Source organism: Haliotis asinina, chromosome 1 (assembly GCF_037392515.1).
Source record: "Haliotis asinina isolate JCU_RB_2024 chromosome 1, JCU_Hal_asi_v2, whole genome shotgun sequence".
Classification (NCBI taxonomy): Eukaryota; Metazoa; Mollusca; class Gastropoda; order Lepetellida; family Haliotidae; genus Haliotis; species Haliotis asinina.
In genome coordinates, this window is record NC_090280.1 from 53425413 (window position 1) to 53438622 (window position 13210).

General features: G+C 41.7%; 2 protein-coding genes across 2 annotated transcripts; both read left to right on the forward strand.

The window, feature by feature from the left end:
* The first annotated feature begins 64 nt into the window (after positions 1–64).
* On the forward strand, positions 65–4623 carry LOC137280773 (uncharacterized). Its single transcript, XM_067811989.1, has 4 exons — positions 65–121; positions 552–689; positions 985–1050; positions 1832–4623. Exons 1-4 carry the CDS (start codon positions 70–72, stop codon positions 2302–2304), a joined length of 729 nt encoding a protein of 242 aa, XP_067668090.1. The 5' UTR covers positions 65–69; the 3' UTR covers positions 2305–4623.
* A 2685-nt stretch (positions 4624–7308) lies between these two features.
* Positions 7309–12019, forward strand: LOC137280785 (uncharacterized). The gene is made up of 4 exons (XM_067811994.1): positions 7309–7366; positions 8363–8500; positions 8781–8861; positions 10570–12019. The coding sequence occupies exons 1-4, from the start codon at positions 7315–7317 to the stop codon at positions 11040–11042; spliced, it is 744 nt and encodes a 247-aa protein (XP_067668095.1). The 5' UTR covers positions 7309–7314; the 3' UTR covers positions 11043–12019.
* The last annotated feature ends 1191 nt before the right edge of the window (positions 12020–13210 follow it).

The window sequence follows — 13210 nt, forward strand, 5'->3', positions numbered from 1 at the left end:
ACAACTGTCAAACCCGTGAAGAGTGTGTATATAACCACAACCAGACGTGTTTGTATTCAGACTGCAACCATGAAGCTACCGCTGTATGTTTCTACGATCGTCCAGGTTGGGATAGCCACAGGTGTGTATTCATGTGTTTGATACGATCTGTTGCTTTATCAGTTGTCTCTACATATAATCTGAACAATCATGTTGTTTTATCAGTTGTGTCTAGATACAATCTGAACAGTCATGTTGTTTTATCAGTTGTGTCTAGATACAAAATGAACAATCATGTTGTTTTATCAGTTGTGTTTAGATACAAAATGAAAAATCATGTTTTGTTATCAGTTGTGTCTACATAGGATCTGAACAGTCATGCTGTTTTATCAGTTGTGTCTAGATACGATGTGAACAGTCATATTCTTAAGTTAAAGGTGTCCTCCTGCGATATGAATAATCACGTTGTTAGGTCAGTTGTGTTCACCTGTGACATGAGCAATCATGTCAATGGTGTTCAAATTAAAGAAGGAAGTTCCTACACTGGATATTATTTGTTTCCTTGGTCACAGCTGTGGTCTTGAATCCGAACAATGCGGACTGTCCCGCGGACCGAAGATTCCTGCATGACCTGAAGTCACTTTTGAGGATACATCTGGGAGAGAAGATTATACCGCCTGAAACTGATTCTTCACAATGGACCAGATCGGGTAAACGATTAAGTTAACCGTACAATGCCACACTGAATTCACCGGTGAAAACCGAATTACACTTGATGTTTGTCGTAAGAGACGACTAACGGGATCGGGAGGTCAGGCTCGCTGACTTGGAAGACACAGGTCGATCCTCATGCTGGTGAAGCCTGGATTGTATGGTCCACACTCGATTATTTACAAACCGTCACCATGTATCTAGAATATTGTTGAATACGGCGTAAACTAACTCACTCACTTGTACTGCATTACTATCTGATATGTTCTTTGATATTTGTTTCACTTGGAGCAGGAGGAGCGACATTCACACGCTGGGGAAAGACAACATGTCCCAAAGGAAATGATGTCGTGTACAAAGGTACGTCAAAGTGGTGAAATCCTGTTTACATATATGCATAAGTCTTGATTTATTTAGTAGAAACGTTGATTGCACCTTTCTGAATATATATGTGATGGAGACAAAAAGGCCTCCACTAATAGGGGACACACCCGGTCGTGCACGTAAGACGTGTCGCAAACACATGTACAGGCAGGTCAACATAAAGCCAGCATAAGGAATTGCTTCGGGCATCATTTAGGGCTCTGATGCGTCAAACGTGCAAATATTACCGACGTGTCTGTCATAAAACGCTTTGGAAGCTGTATTGAGATCTTGAATGATGTAACCTTGATCAATGAACTTTTGAGTATGCTGTTGTGGCTCACGTCAATTTCAAGTGTGAATCGGTTGAAAATGCAGTTGTGCTCCCGTGTTTGAATCATTAGATTGAGTACCAGATATGCTGATCTTATTCCCAGCACCCGGTCTCATACTCTTCAGTGACACTTTCCTTCAGTTCTTACCACTTTGTACACCGTTCCGATGTGGAATTTATTTAGTCTCTTTTGTTGATGTTGTGGAATTTTGTAGACCCATGACGACAATGAATGTGGGCAATCGAACCCGTGTCTTTCGGGTGACGAGTGAACGCTGTCACCACTAGACTGCCCCAAATCTCCAAAGATGATAATGGCTACATCGCGTGCAGTTCAGTCAGTGTTTATCCTCATCATTATCATCGTCATCATCAATATTGTTAATTATGTACAGAATTCGAAGGACACCCGTATCTTATCAATTATGGTTGGACTAATTTCAGGTTATGCCGGTGGAAGTCTTTATCAGGCGAAAGGGGGTCCGGGAACAACGCTGTGCCTCCCCGAAGCACCCATCTATGAAAAGTACACTAGTGAAGCATCAGAGAGTTATATCTATGGCACTGAGTATGAAACAGGTAGAGATGCATCTCCTCTTCATCGGTTGTATCAAGACGATGTTCCGTGTGTGGTGTGCCAGAGTCATCACAAAACAAGTGCCATCATGGTACCTGCCAGGAACGAGTGTTTTCCTGGATGGCACCTGGAATACAAGGGCTATCTGTTTGGCGGTGGTACTGCACACACTGGTTCTAGTGATTATGTCTGTGTAGATAGTGAAGCAGAGGTTATCCCTGGGGGCAAAGCAAACACAAACGGCCATCTCTTGTATATGATCGACGCCAAATGTGGTGCCCTGCCCTGTCCACCTTATATCGATGGCTGGGAGTTGACATGTGCCCTTTGCACTAAATAGAAATATTGTAAGCAAGATGTGTGTTATCTCAAATTCTGTATAAGTCTGTGTATTGAGAGAAATGTTTCAGTATTGACCATGACTGTCGTACATGCAGATTAGATTCAACGCTATACGAGCTTCATAATATTTCGAAGACAGTGCAGCCAATCACCTGTTTGTAAATCGTTATCAGAGGGAAACATCATTTGTGAATGAATTTGGGAACATTTCTAATGTGGTATGTATCCACCAGTTCGGATATACAACAGAATCTGTGTGGGTCGAAATGAGTGTACTAAACTAATGCTAAAAAGGAACTATGCAGGGTGTTTGACCAAACTTGAAAAGAAAAACATAAAAAATTAACATCTAGTATATTTTAAACCATAGTTCAGTTTTACAGCAAATGTACACAATTTCATTTCATAATACATCGAAGAAAACGTTAGACTGACACTGAAGGACGTGGTATGTTTTTCTCCACAATGTCATCATATGTTGAATCAACAGTAAGTGTGTCCACCATTGACGTTATTACACATCAAAACACGTCGACTCATTGAGGATGTAAGCCGACGAAGGGCGTTAGGGGTGATTCATGGCCATTCCCAAGGGAACCATTGTTCCAGCTGATTAGTCTTCTGATTTGTAGGTAGTCCCATAAGTGTTCTATCGGTTTCATGTCGAAGTAAAGACTGGACACAGCAAAGCTGTATGAGGCCTTGCGTTATCGTGTTGGCAGATAATGCCACGTGCTAACTGCTTGAAAACTGGCTTCACAATTGGTTTCCACAACCTTATCACTGTATATTCGAGCATTCAGATTGCTATCAATAAGCAAAATTCTGGTTTCTAGATCGCCACAGATCCCATCCCTATCATGCTACCGGCTCCAAACGGTTTGAACGCATTTCGGCGTTAAACCCAAATCCTACTCAGGTCGTTGAACTTCACACGTCGTCAATCACGCATCTGACAACGTCCATCCCGACTGACCCATGTCAGTCTAAGACGTCGGTTTTGAAGAGTCAGACGGAGTCCGCGGTAGGGTCGAAGTGCTCGAATACCATGTTCACTTAGTCTCCAATCCAATGTACATCGACTGATACGGTGGCCTAGTGCCGTCGCTGTCGTTGACGTCGACGTTCTCAGATGAATGTTTCGAATGTGGCGATCATCACCGGACGTTGTCAGACGTGGTCGAACACTTCAAGGCCTGTCTGACGTACTGGCAGTTTGTCTTAATTGTTGCATCAGTGTGATGACAATTGCTCTGATGCAGCTGAAAGTTCTGTCAATAAACTCCTTGTTCATCCATTCCCTTAGCTCTCCCCCTCTTACGATTTGAATCAAACATGTGTTTTTCACATCTGGGTTGCTGGCGTGTCGCGTGGGCTGATTTGTAATGTCAGTATGCATGTGCATTTCATGGTACATCAGAAAAAGTCGTTTTGCGTTTTTCGCGGGTTTGGTTTGTTCCCGGATGTGTCTGCATGTGTGCCGTCTCTCAGTATGTGTATCATCCAGTATGGTCGTCGTGCTCGAATGCGACTTTCTCATAGTATACTGTACATCGACTGATAGGGTGGCGTAGTGCCGTCGCTGCCGTTGAGCGTTGACGGTACAAAAAGAATTCTCAAATGAATTGTGCGAATGTGGCGACGTTGTCAGACGTGTTTGACCACTTCAAGGCCTGTCTGACGTATTGTCTTAGTCGTTGCATCAGTCCGATTGCAATTGCTCTGATGTAGCTGAAAGTTCTGGCAATGACGATATTTCCGACAGCGCTCTCTCTCTCTTATGATTTGAATCAAACATGTTTGGCGTGTCGCGTGAGCTGATTTGTAATGTCAGTGTGTACGTGCATTTCGTGTTACATCTGAAAAAGTTGTTTTGGATTTTTCTCGATTTTGGTTTGTTTCCGGATTGACATGGTTCAATATAGTTTTATTACTTTATGTTTAACTATGTGAATCCTAAATATGCAATATTCTTCGGTGTGTAGTTCTTTTTAGCACTGGTTCATTTATCGTATTATATTGCTTTTAGGACTGAATATCGATATAGGTCCCTATAACCCTTAACTGAATAATGATCGATTTTCTAAGAATATGGGAGACGTAGCTGTCAGGAAATATGCCCCAAATCAACATATTTCATATCACGGTGTTTGTTGGAATTATCAGCAACAGCACCCTGATCATAATTTAGAAGTAGACCATTACATGTCCGAAAATTGCAGACTGTGTGAGGAACGTCTTTACTCTAACAACGGTTCATGTATGACATTATCAAAATGCAATTTTCATGTCCATTAAAATCTTTTCCGATCGAAAATGTTTCAGATCATTGGTGTTTTTCTGGCCAGACCAAAGCGCTTTTTCACATTTTGGACCTTGAGTGGCTAGGTGAATTTAAGGCACAAACTATGTTGAACAAGGGCTCGAATCTCCTATTCAGTCAGACGGTTTGGTCTGTCACGCCCAGATTCGTGGTCTTCATGACACTGGAAAAAAATCTCTCCAGTTTTCTTTGCTTATCCACAACTCATAGAAATGCATACATACAGGCGACTAACGAGATCGGGTGGTCAGGCTCGCTGACTTGGCTGAAACATGTCATCGTGTCCTAATTGTATAAGTCGCCGCTCATGTTGTTGATCACTGGATTGTCTGATCCTGACTGGAATATCTAAAGACAGCTTGAATGTTGCCGAGTGCGGTAACCACAGGTCAGTATGCCTTAAACGGATTACCGTTATACATGTCGTCCGTTATTGTGCATTCAGTGAACGTGTCAGTGCTCTGTTCGTATGCACGTGCATTCCAGCGAGATGTTGGTGTCAAGAGCGTTTGAGGAAACGGTATGTTTTCAGTTGACTCAAGGACTACTTTCTAGGTTGATGTAGACGAAATTAGTGGAATTACGTTCGACAGAAAGGTCGTTTTGGGGAGGTTCAGGAATGAGTGGATTTACGGCACTTTTAGCAATATTTTAGCAGTATCACTGCGGGGCATGCCAGAAATGGACTTCACATATTGTACCTAATTGGGGAATCGAATCCTGGGTTTTGCATGATAAGCCAACGCTTTAACCACTAGGCTGTGATACCCCCCTCAGGTTCATTAATGGGGTATGGTGCAGTCACTGTGAGTAGCAGACAAGCATCGATGAGGGATCACACAGATCAGCATCGATAGGGGATCACATAGATAAGTATCGATACTGGTATTGGAACATAGAGATAAGCATCGATATGGGATGACATAGATCAACATAGATATGGGATCATATTGATCACAATCGATTTGGGGTCACATGCATCAACATCGCTAAGGGATCGCCCTGATCAGCATTGATATGGAATTATACAGATTGACATTGATATGGGATCACACAGATGAACATTGATGTGGGATGATATAATCAGCTTTCATATGGCATCACGTACATCAGCATGTACATAGACTCACACAGATCAACATCGACATGGAATCACGTAGATAAGCATCGATATGGGACCACGGAGATCACAAGCGATTTAGGATCACATAGCTCAACATCAATAAGGAATCACACATATCACCTTCGATATGGAATCACATAGATCAGCATTGATACAGGATCACATAGATCAACATCAATATGGGATTAGATAGGTCAGCATCGATATAGAATCGCATAGATCAAATGGCTATAAGATCACATAGATCGTCGACAAAGTATCATATAGATCAGTATCGAAACGGGATCACTTGATCAGCATCGATATGGGATCACATAGAACATAGATCAGCATAGATGTGGGATCACATGGGTGGGCATCGATATAGAATCACATAGGTCAACATCCATATGGGATCATATCGATCAGCATCGATATGGGATCCCATAGATCTGTATCGATACTAGTGTTGGAACATACAGATAAGCATCGTTAAGGGATCACATAGATCAACATAGATATGGGATCACATCAATAAGCAATTGCACAGATCAGCATTGATTTGCAATTACACAGTTTGACATCGATATGAGATCACATAGATCAACATCCATATAGGAGCACGCAGATCAACATCGTCATGGAAACACATAGATAAGCATCGATATGGGACTACAGAGATCAAAAGCGATTTAGGATCACATCGATCAATAGCAATAAGGAATCACACAGATCACCATCGATATGGGATCACACACATAAGCATCGATATTGGACCACATAGATCAGCATCCATATGATATCACGTAGATCAGCAACGATATTTGATCACGCAGATAAGCATCGATATGGGACCGCATAGAACAGCATCGATATGGCATCATATAGATCATCAACTGTATGGGATCACATAGATCAACATCCATATGGGATCATATAGATCAGCATCGATATGGGATCACATAGATTAGCATCTATGTACAGTGTGTTTGGTGGTTACTTCTGAACACCTGGTTACAGAGGAATGTTTAGCAGGCAGCATATTTGTTCCATGTACAAACCTGACCAGGACATATTGCGTCGCTAAGTGGTATCTGGAATGCAAGAGACACATGGCAGTAATTTACCAGAACAACACAAATACGTTCAACTGTGGAACACTTGAAACTTCGACTCTCGAGCCACAACGACCAACCATCAACGACAATCGTGTGCGGACCTTGAAAGGAATATTTTACATGATATCTTGCAACCAGGCAGTACAAATATGTAGACTCAGAACGTGTCAGCAATCTCTTGTATATCAACACGATCTACTCAGTTGTTGTTCTTGTGTTGTGTTCAGTTCAGCGATGGATTGAGAGTACAAAGAAAAATTCACAAACGTCAACCCTGTTGTTTAGGAATATACAAATGTATGTATATGGTTCAACAGCTGAGCAAATATCTTCTGATACTTAATACGCATTAAACACTTGAAAACTATTTGAAACGGAGACATCTTGAACACTTCAAAACAGTCATACCTGTGAAGAGTGTGTATATAACTACAATCACACGTGTTTGTATTCAGACTTGCAACCATGAAGCTACCGCTGTATGTTTCTACGATCGTCCAGGCTGGGATAGCCACAGGTATGTATTCACGTGTTTTCGCTTAGATGGTCGATTCTCTAGTTTTCCTAAAGAACACGACAGTCTGCAAAACAACAGGCCTTTGTTGAGGATCATATCATTCGTTAAAACTGACATAGCCTGTAAGGTCCTAAACAATTGAATCTGCGGCTATGTCTATGACACGAAGGACTCCAAGAAACCATGTTGTTGTGACAATGGTGTCATCTTCATTATGCAGAGTCATGTTGTTTTATCAGTTGTGTCTATAAATGATATGAACAGTCGTGTTGCTTTATCAGTTGTGTCTAGATACAATCCCATTGAACAGTCATGTTGTTTTATCAGTTGTATCTAGATACGACATGAACAGTCATGTTGCTTTATCAGCTGTATCTAGATATGATTTGAACAATCATGTTGTTTCATCAGTTGTGTCTAGATCCGTGAATGTCCCGGGGTAGAATGAGCCTTCAGCAACCGATGCTTGCTATAAACGGTGACTGTGCTTGTCGTAAGAGGATCGGGTGGACAGGCTCGCCGACTTGGTTGAAACAAAGTCATCGGTTCCCATTTCTCATTTTGTTGATCACTGGATTGTCTGGACCAAACCCGATTATTCAAAGACTGCCGCCATATAGCTCGAATATTGCTGAGTGCGGGGTAAAACTAAACTCACTCACTCACTCGCCCAGTTGTGTCTAGATACAATCCCAGTGAACAGGCATGTTCTTTTATAAGTTGTGTCTCGATATGATATGAACCGTCATGTTGTTTTATCAGTTGTGTCTAGATACGATATGAACAATCACATTGTTTCATCAGTTGTGCCTAGGCACGATATGACCTGTCACGTTTTAAGTGAATTGTGTCCATCTGCGATATGAATAATCACGTTGTTATGTCAGTTGTGTTCACCTGTGACATGAACAATCATGTCAATGGTGTTGAGTCAATGGTGTCGAAATTAAAGAAGGAAGTTCCTACACTGGATATTATTTTTTTCCTTGGTCAAAGCTGCGGTTTTGAATCCGAACAATGTGGACTGTCCCGCGGACCGGAGGTTCCTGCATGACCTGAAGTCACTGTTGAGGATACACCTGGGAGAGAAGATTATACCGCCTGAAACTGACTGTTTACACTGGACCAGATCGGGTAAACGATTAAGTTAACCTTACAATGTCATACTGAATTCACCGGTGAAAACCGAATTACACTTGATGTTTGTCGTAAGAGACGACTAACGGGATCGGGAGGTCAGGCTCGCTGACTTGGAAGACACAGGTCGATGCTCATGCTGGTGAAGCCTGGATTGTATGGTCCACACTCGATTATTTACAAACCGCCGCCATGTATCTAGAATATTGTTGAATAGGGCGTAAACTAACTCACTCACTTGTAATGCATTACTATCTGATATTTTCTTTTATATAAGTTTCACTTGGAGCAGTAGGAGCGACATTCACACGATGGGGAAAGACAACATGTCCGAAAGGAAATGATGTAGTGTACAAAGGTACGTAAAAGCGGTGAAATCCTGTTTACATATATGCATAAGTAAGTCTTGATTTGTTTAGTAGAAAAGTTGATTGTACCTTTCTGAATATGAATGAAATTGAATGACGTAGCCTTGATCAATGAACTTTTGAGAGTGGGGTTGTGGCTCACGTCGAATTCAAGTGTGAATCAGTTGAAAATGCAGCTGTGCTCCCGTGTTTGAATCATTACGTTGCATACCAGATATGCTGACCTTATTCCGAACACCGGGCGTCAAACTCTTGAGTGACACTTTCCTTCAGTTGTTACCGCTTTGTACACCGTTCCGATTGTAAATCTATTTAGTCTCTTTTGTTGATGTTCTGGAGTTTTGTAAACACATTACCTCATTTTCTTCTCCCATTTCTCACTCAGACCTTAGATCTAACGTATAATAGGGCCGGTGGTTTAAGCATTCGCTTGTCATACCGAAGACCCGGATTCGATGAAGACTTGGGTACAATGTGTCAAACCCACTTCTCCTGTCCCTTGCCTTAATATTGCTGGAAAACTGAAGAGGTACATACAAACTTACTCACTTACTAACACATAATCACATAGTTTCTATGTGATTTCAAAGTCTATCATGCACTGAATTGTATGGCCAATTGGATTGATTCTTTGTACCAAAACAGCAGGTTGTTCAAACAATTTGTTTCTACTTTATATCTTTAACTTGATAAAAAAAAAAACAATATAGCACTACACAATGTTAGAAATAGAATCAGTCCTTTTATTGAAGACTATTTGATGTGAGGACAAGAGAATGTTGCGTTTGTCAACGCGTAGTATGTGATCGACGTGATTACATACATGCAATACTTTGAGGAAATGATGAATGAATACGTTGATGAAGACGAAGGCATAGTTTAGTTCGAACTTCTTTAGTTGATTTCACAAGACATGACAAACAAGGATACATGAATGAGGTGAGCGGACTTTCCTGACACCCGGGCCTTTCCTGCGAGCGGCATAATCCTGCTCGCGGTCGTCCCTACAAGGACAGTCGGAATGGCGGTCTCCACACATCACCTCCCAGTATAGATGTGAGCATACATATATATAGTTTTTTAACAACAATAGACAGGCAAAGAATCAACAAAGGACAGATAGAGAAACTAATAGCACTTCCTTCTACAGTTGATGTGATGACAGACAAAGCCAAGGGGGATGACCAATAAAGGCCATAAATGTCATATACAGTAATTAATGGAAGTGACAAAGAGGAACAAGGTAGCTGACAAAACAATGTACTCTGCGGTAGTGATAAAGATCAAGATTGTAGATTGAATAAAAATAACTAAATATCATATAGCCTGGCTACCTAGGTTTTGGTCTGTAGAAATATTTGGACATGGCTGTCCTGAAGTAGACACTATAACACTTTGTTTTTAAACAAGGACTGACTGAGTATGGCTTTATGCCGCGTTTAGCAGTATTCCAGCACAGTCACAGCGGGGAACACCAGAAATGGGCTTCAATGATGTGGGCAATCGAACTCGTGTCTTCGGCGTGACGAGGAACGCTACACCCACTATTCTGTCTCAAAGCTCCAAAGATGATAATGGCTACATCATGTACAGTTCAGTCAGTATTCATCCTTGTCATAATCATCGTCATCATCAATATTGTTAATTATGTACAGAAGGGCACCCATTTCTTATCAATTATGGTTGGACTAATTTCAGGTTATGCCGGTGGAAGTCATTATCAGGCAAAAGGGGGTCCGGGAACAACGCTGTGCCTCCCCGAAGCACCCATCTACGAAAAGTACACTAGTGAGGTATTAGAAAGTTATATCTATGGTACAGAGTATCAAACACCTGCAACGAACGCTCCTCTACATCGGCTGTTTGAAGACGATGTCCCGTGTGTTGTATGCCAGAGTCATCACAAAACAAGTGCCATCATGGTACCTGCCAGGAACGAGTGTTTTCCGGGATGGCACCTGGAATACAAGGGCTATCTGTTTGGTGGCGCTACTGCACACACTGGTTCCAGTGATTATGTCTGTGTAGATAGTGAAGCAGAAGCCATGCCTGGGGGTAAAGCAGACACAAACGGCCATCTCTTGTATATGATCCACGCTAAATGTGGTGCCCTGCCATGCCCACCTTATGTCGACGGCTGGGAGTTGACATGTGCCCTTTGCACTAAGTAGAAATATTGTAAACAAGCTATGTGTTTTCTCAAATTCTGTATAAGTCTGTGTATTGAGAGAAATATTTCAGTATTGACCATGACTGTCGTGCATGCAGATTAAATTCAACGCTGTACATGATACAAAACGCTTCGAAGACAGTGCAGCCAATCAATGAAGCATTAAAGGAAACTTCTCGCGTTTTCTCCTGTTATGAAAGGGAAACATCATTTGTGAATGAATTTGGAGAAATTTCTCATGTGTTATGTATCCCTAGTCTGCATATACAACAGAATCTGTAGTGGGCGAAATGCTTATACGAAACTAGTGCTAAACAGAAAGTATGCAGGGTGTTGGATCAATTTGAAAAGAAAAGAAAAACATATATAAATTAACATCTATTATATTTCAAAACATGGTTCAGTCTTACAGCAAATGTACACAATTTCATTTCATAACACGTCGAAAGTACCGTTAGACTGACACTGAAGGACGTGGTATGGTTTTTCTCCACAATGTCATCATATGTTGAATCAATAGTAAGTGTGCCCGCTATTGGCTTCAATACACATCAAAACACGTCCACTCATTGAGAATGCACGACAATGAAAGACGTCAGGTGTGATTCGTGGCCATTTCAGTGGGAAACATTGTTCCAGCTGTTAAGTCTTCTGACCTGTAGGTAGTCCCACTTTATCACTTTATCTTTAATTATGTGAATCCTTATGCAATAGTCTTCGGTGTGTAGTTTCTTTTGGTCACTATTTCAGGTATCCCATATCGCTTTTAGGACTAAATATAGATGTTGGTAATAGGTACCTATAATCCTTAGCTTGATATCGATCGATTACCTATGAATATCGGAGACGTAGCTTTGGACAAAACTGTCCCAACTCAACATATTTCATAAATTAAGAGTCTGACGCATTTTTTCACAACGGTTCATGCACAACAGTATGAAAATGCAATTTTTATATCGATTAAAATCTTTTCCTATCGACGATGTTTCAGATTATTGGTGTTCTTTGGTCAGGCGGCCCGTGGAGGTCCCGGGGTAGAATAGGCCTTCAGCAATCCACGCTTACCATAAAAGGCGACTATGCTTGTCGTAAAAGGCGACTAACGGGATCGGGTGCTCAGGTTGCGCAGATCGATGCTCATGGTGTTGATCACTGGATTGTCTGGTCCAGATTTGATTATTTACAGACCGCCGTCATATAGCTGGAATATTGCTGAGTGCGGCGTAAGACTATACTCACTTACTCACTCATTTTAGCCAGACGAAACCTCCTTCTCACATTCTGGACCTTGAGTGGCCAGGTGAATTTCAGGCACAAACTATGCTGAACAAGGGCTCGAATCTCCTATTCAGTCTAAAAGTTTGATTTGTCACGCCCAGATTCGTGGTCTTCATGACACTGGAGAATGTAATCCCAGTTTTCTTGGCTACAACTACAACTCCTAGAAATACATGCATACAGGTGAGTAACGGGACCGAGTGGTCAGGACTCTCTGTCTTGGCTGAAACATGTCATCGTGTCCTAATTGTGTAAATTGACGCTCATGTTGTTGATGACTCGACTGACTGATCCTGACTGGAATATCTAAAGACAGTTTTTATTTTGTTGAGTGCGGCACCCACACGTCAGCATGTCTTAACCGGGTTACCGTTATACGTATCATCCGTGATTGTGCATTCATTCAGTGAACGTTTCAGTGCTATGTATGTATCTACATACATTCCGGCGAGATGTTGGTGTCAAGAGCGTTTGAGGAAACGGTATGTTTTCAACTGACTCAATGACTACTTTCTAGTTTGGTGAAGACGAAACGAGCGAAATTACGTTCGACAAAAGGGTCGTTTTGTGGAGGTTCGGGATGAGTGGGTTTACGGCACTTTTAGCAATATTTCAGTTGTATCACTGCGGGGCATGCCAGAAATGGGCTTCACATATTGCACCCATGTGTGGAATCGAACCCTGGGTTTTGCGTGACAGGCCAAAGCATTAACCACTAGGCTCTCACGTCGCCCTCAGGTTCATAAATGAGGTATGGTGCAGTCACTGTGAGTAGCGGACAAGCAGTGACGTGCGTCGGTGAGGGATCACACAGATCAGCATCGATATGGGATCGCATAGATCAGTATCGATACTAGTATTGGAACATACAGATCACAATCGACTTAGGAT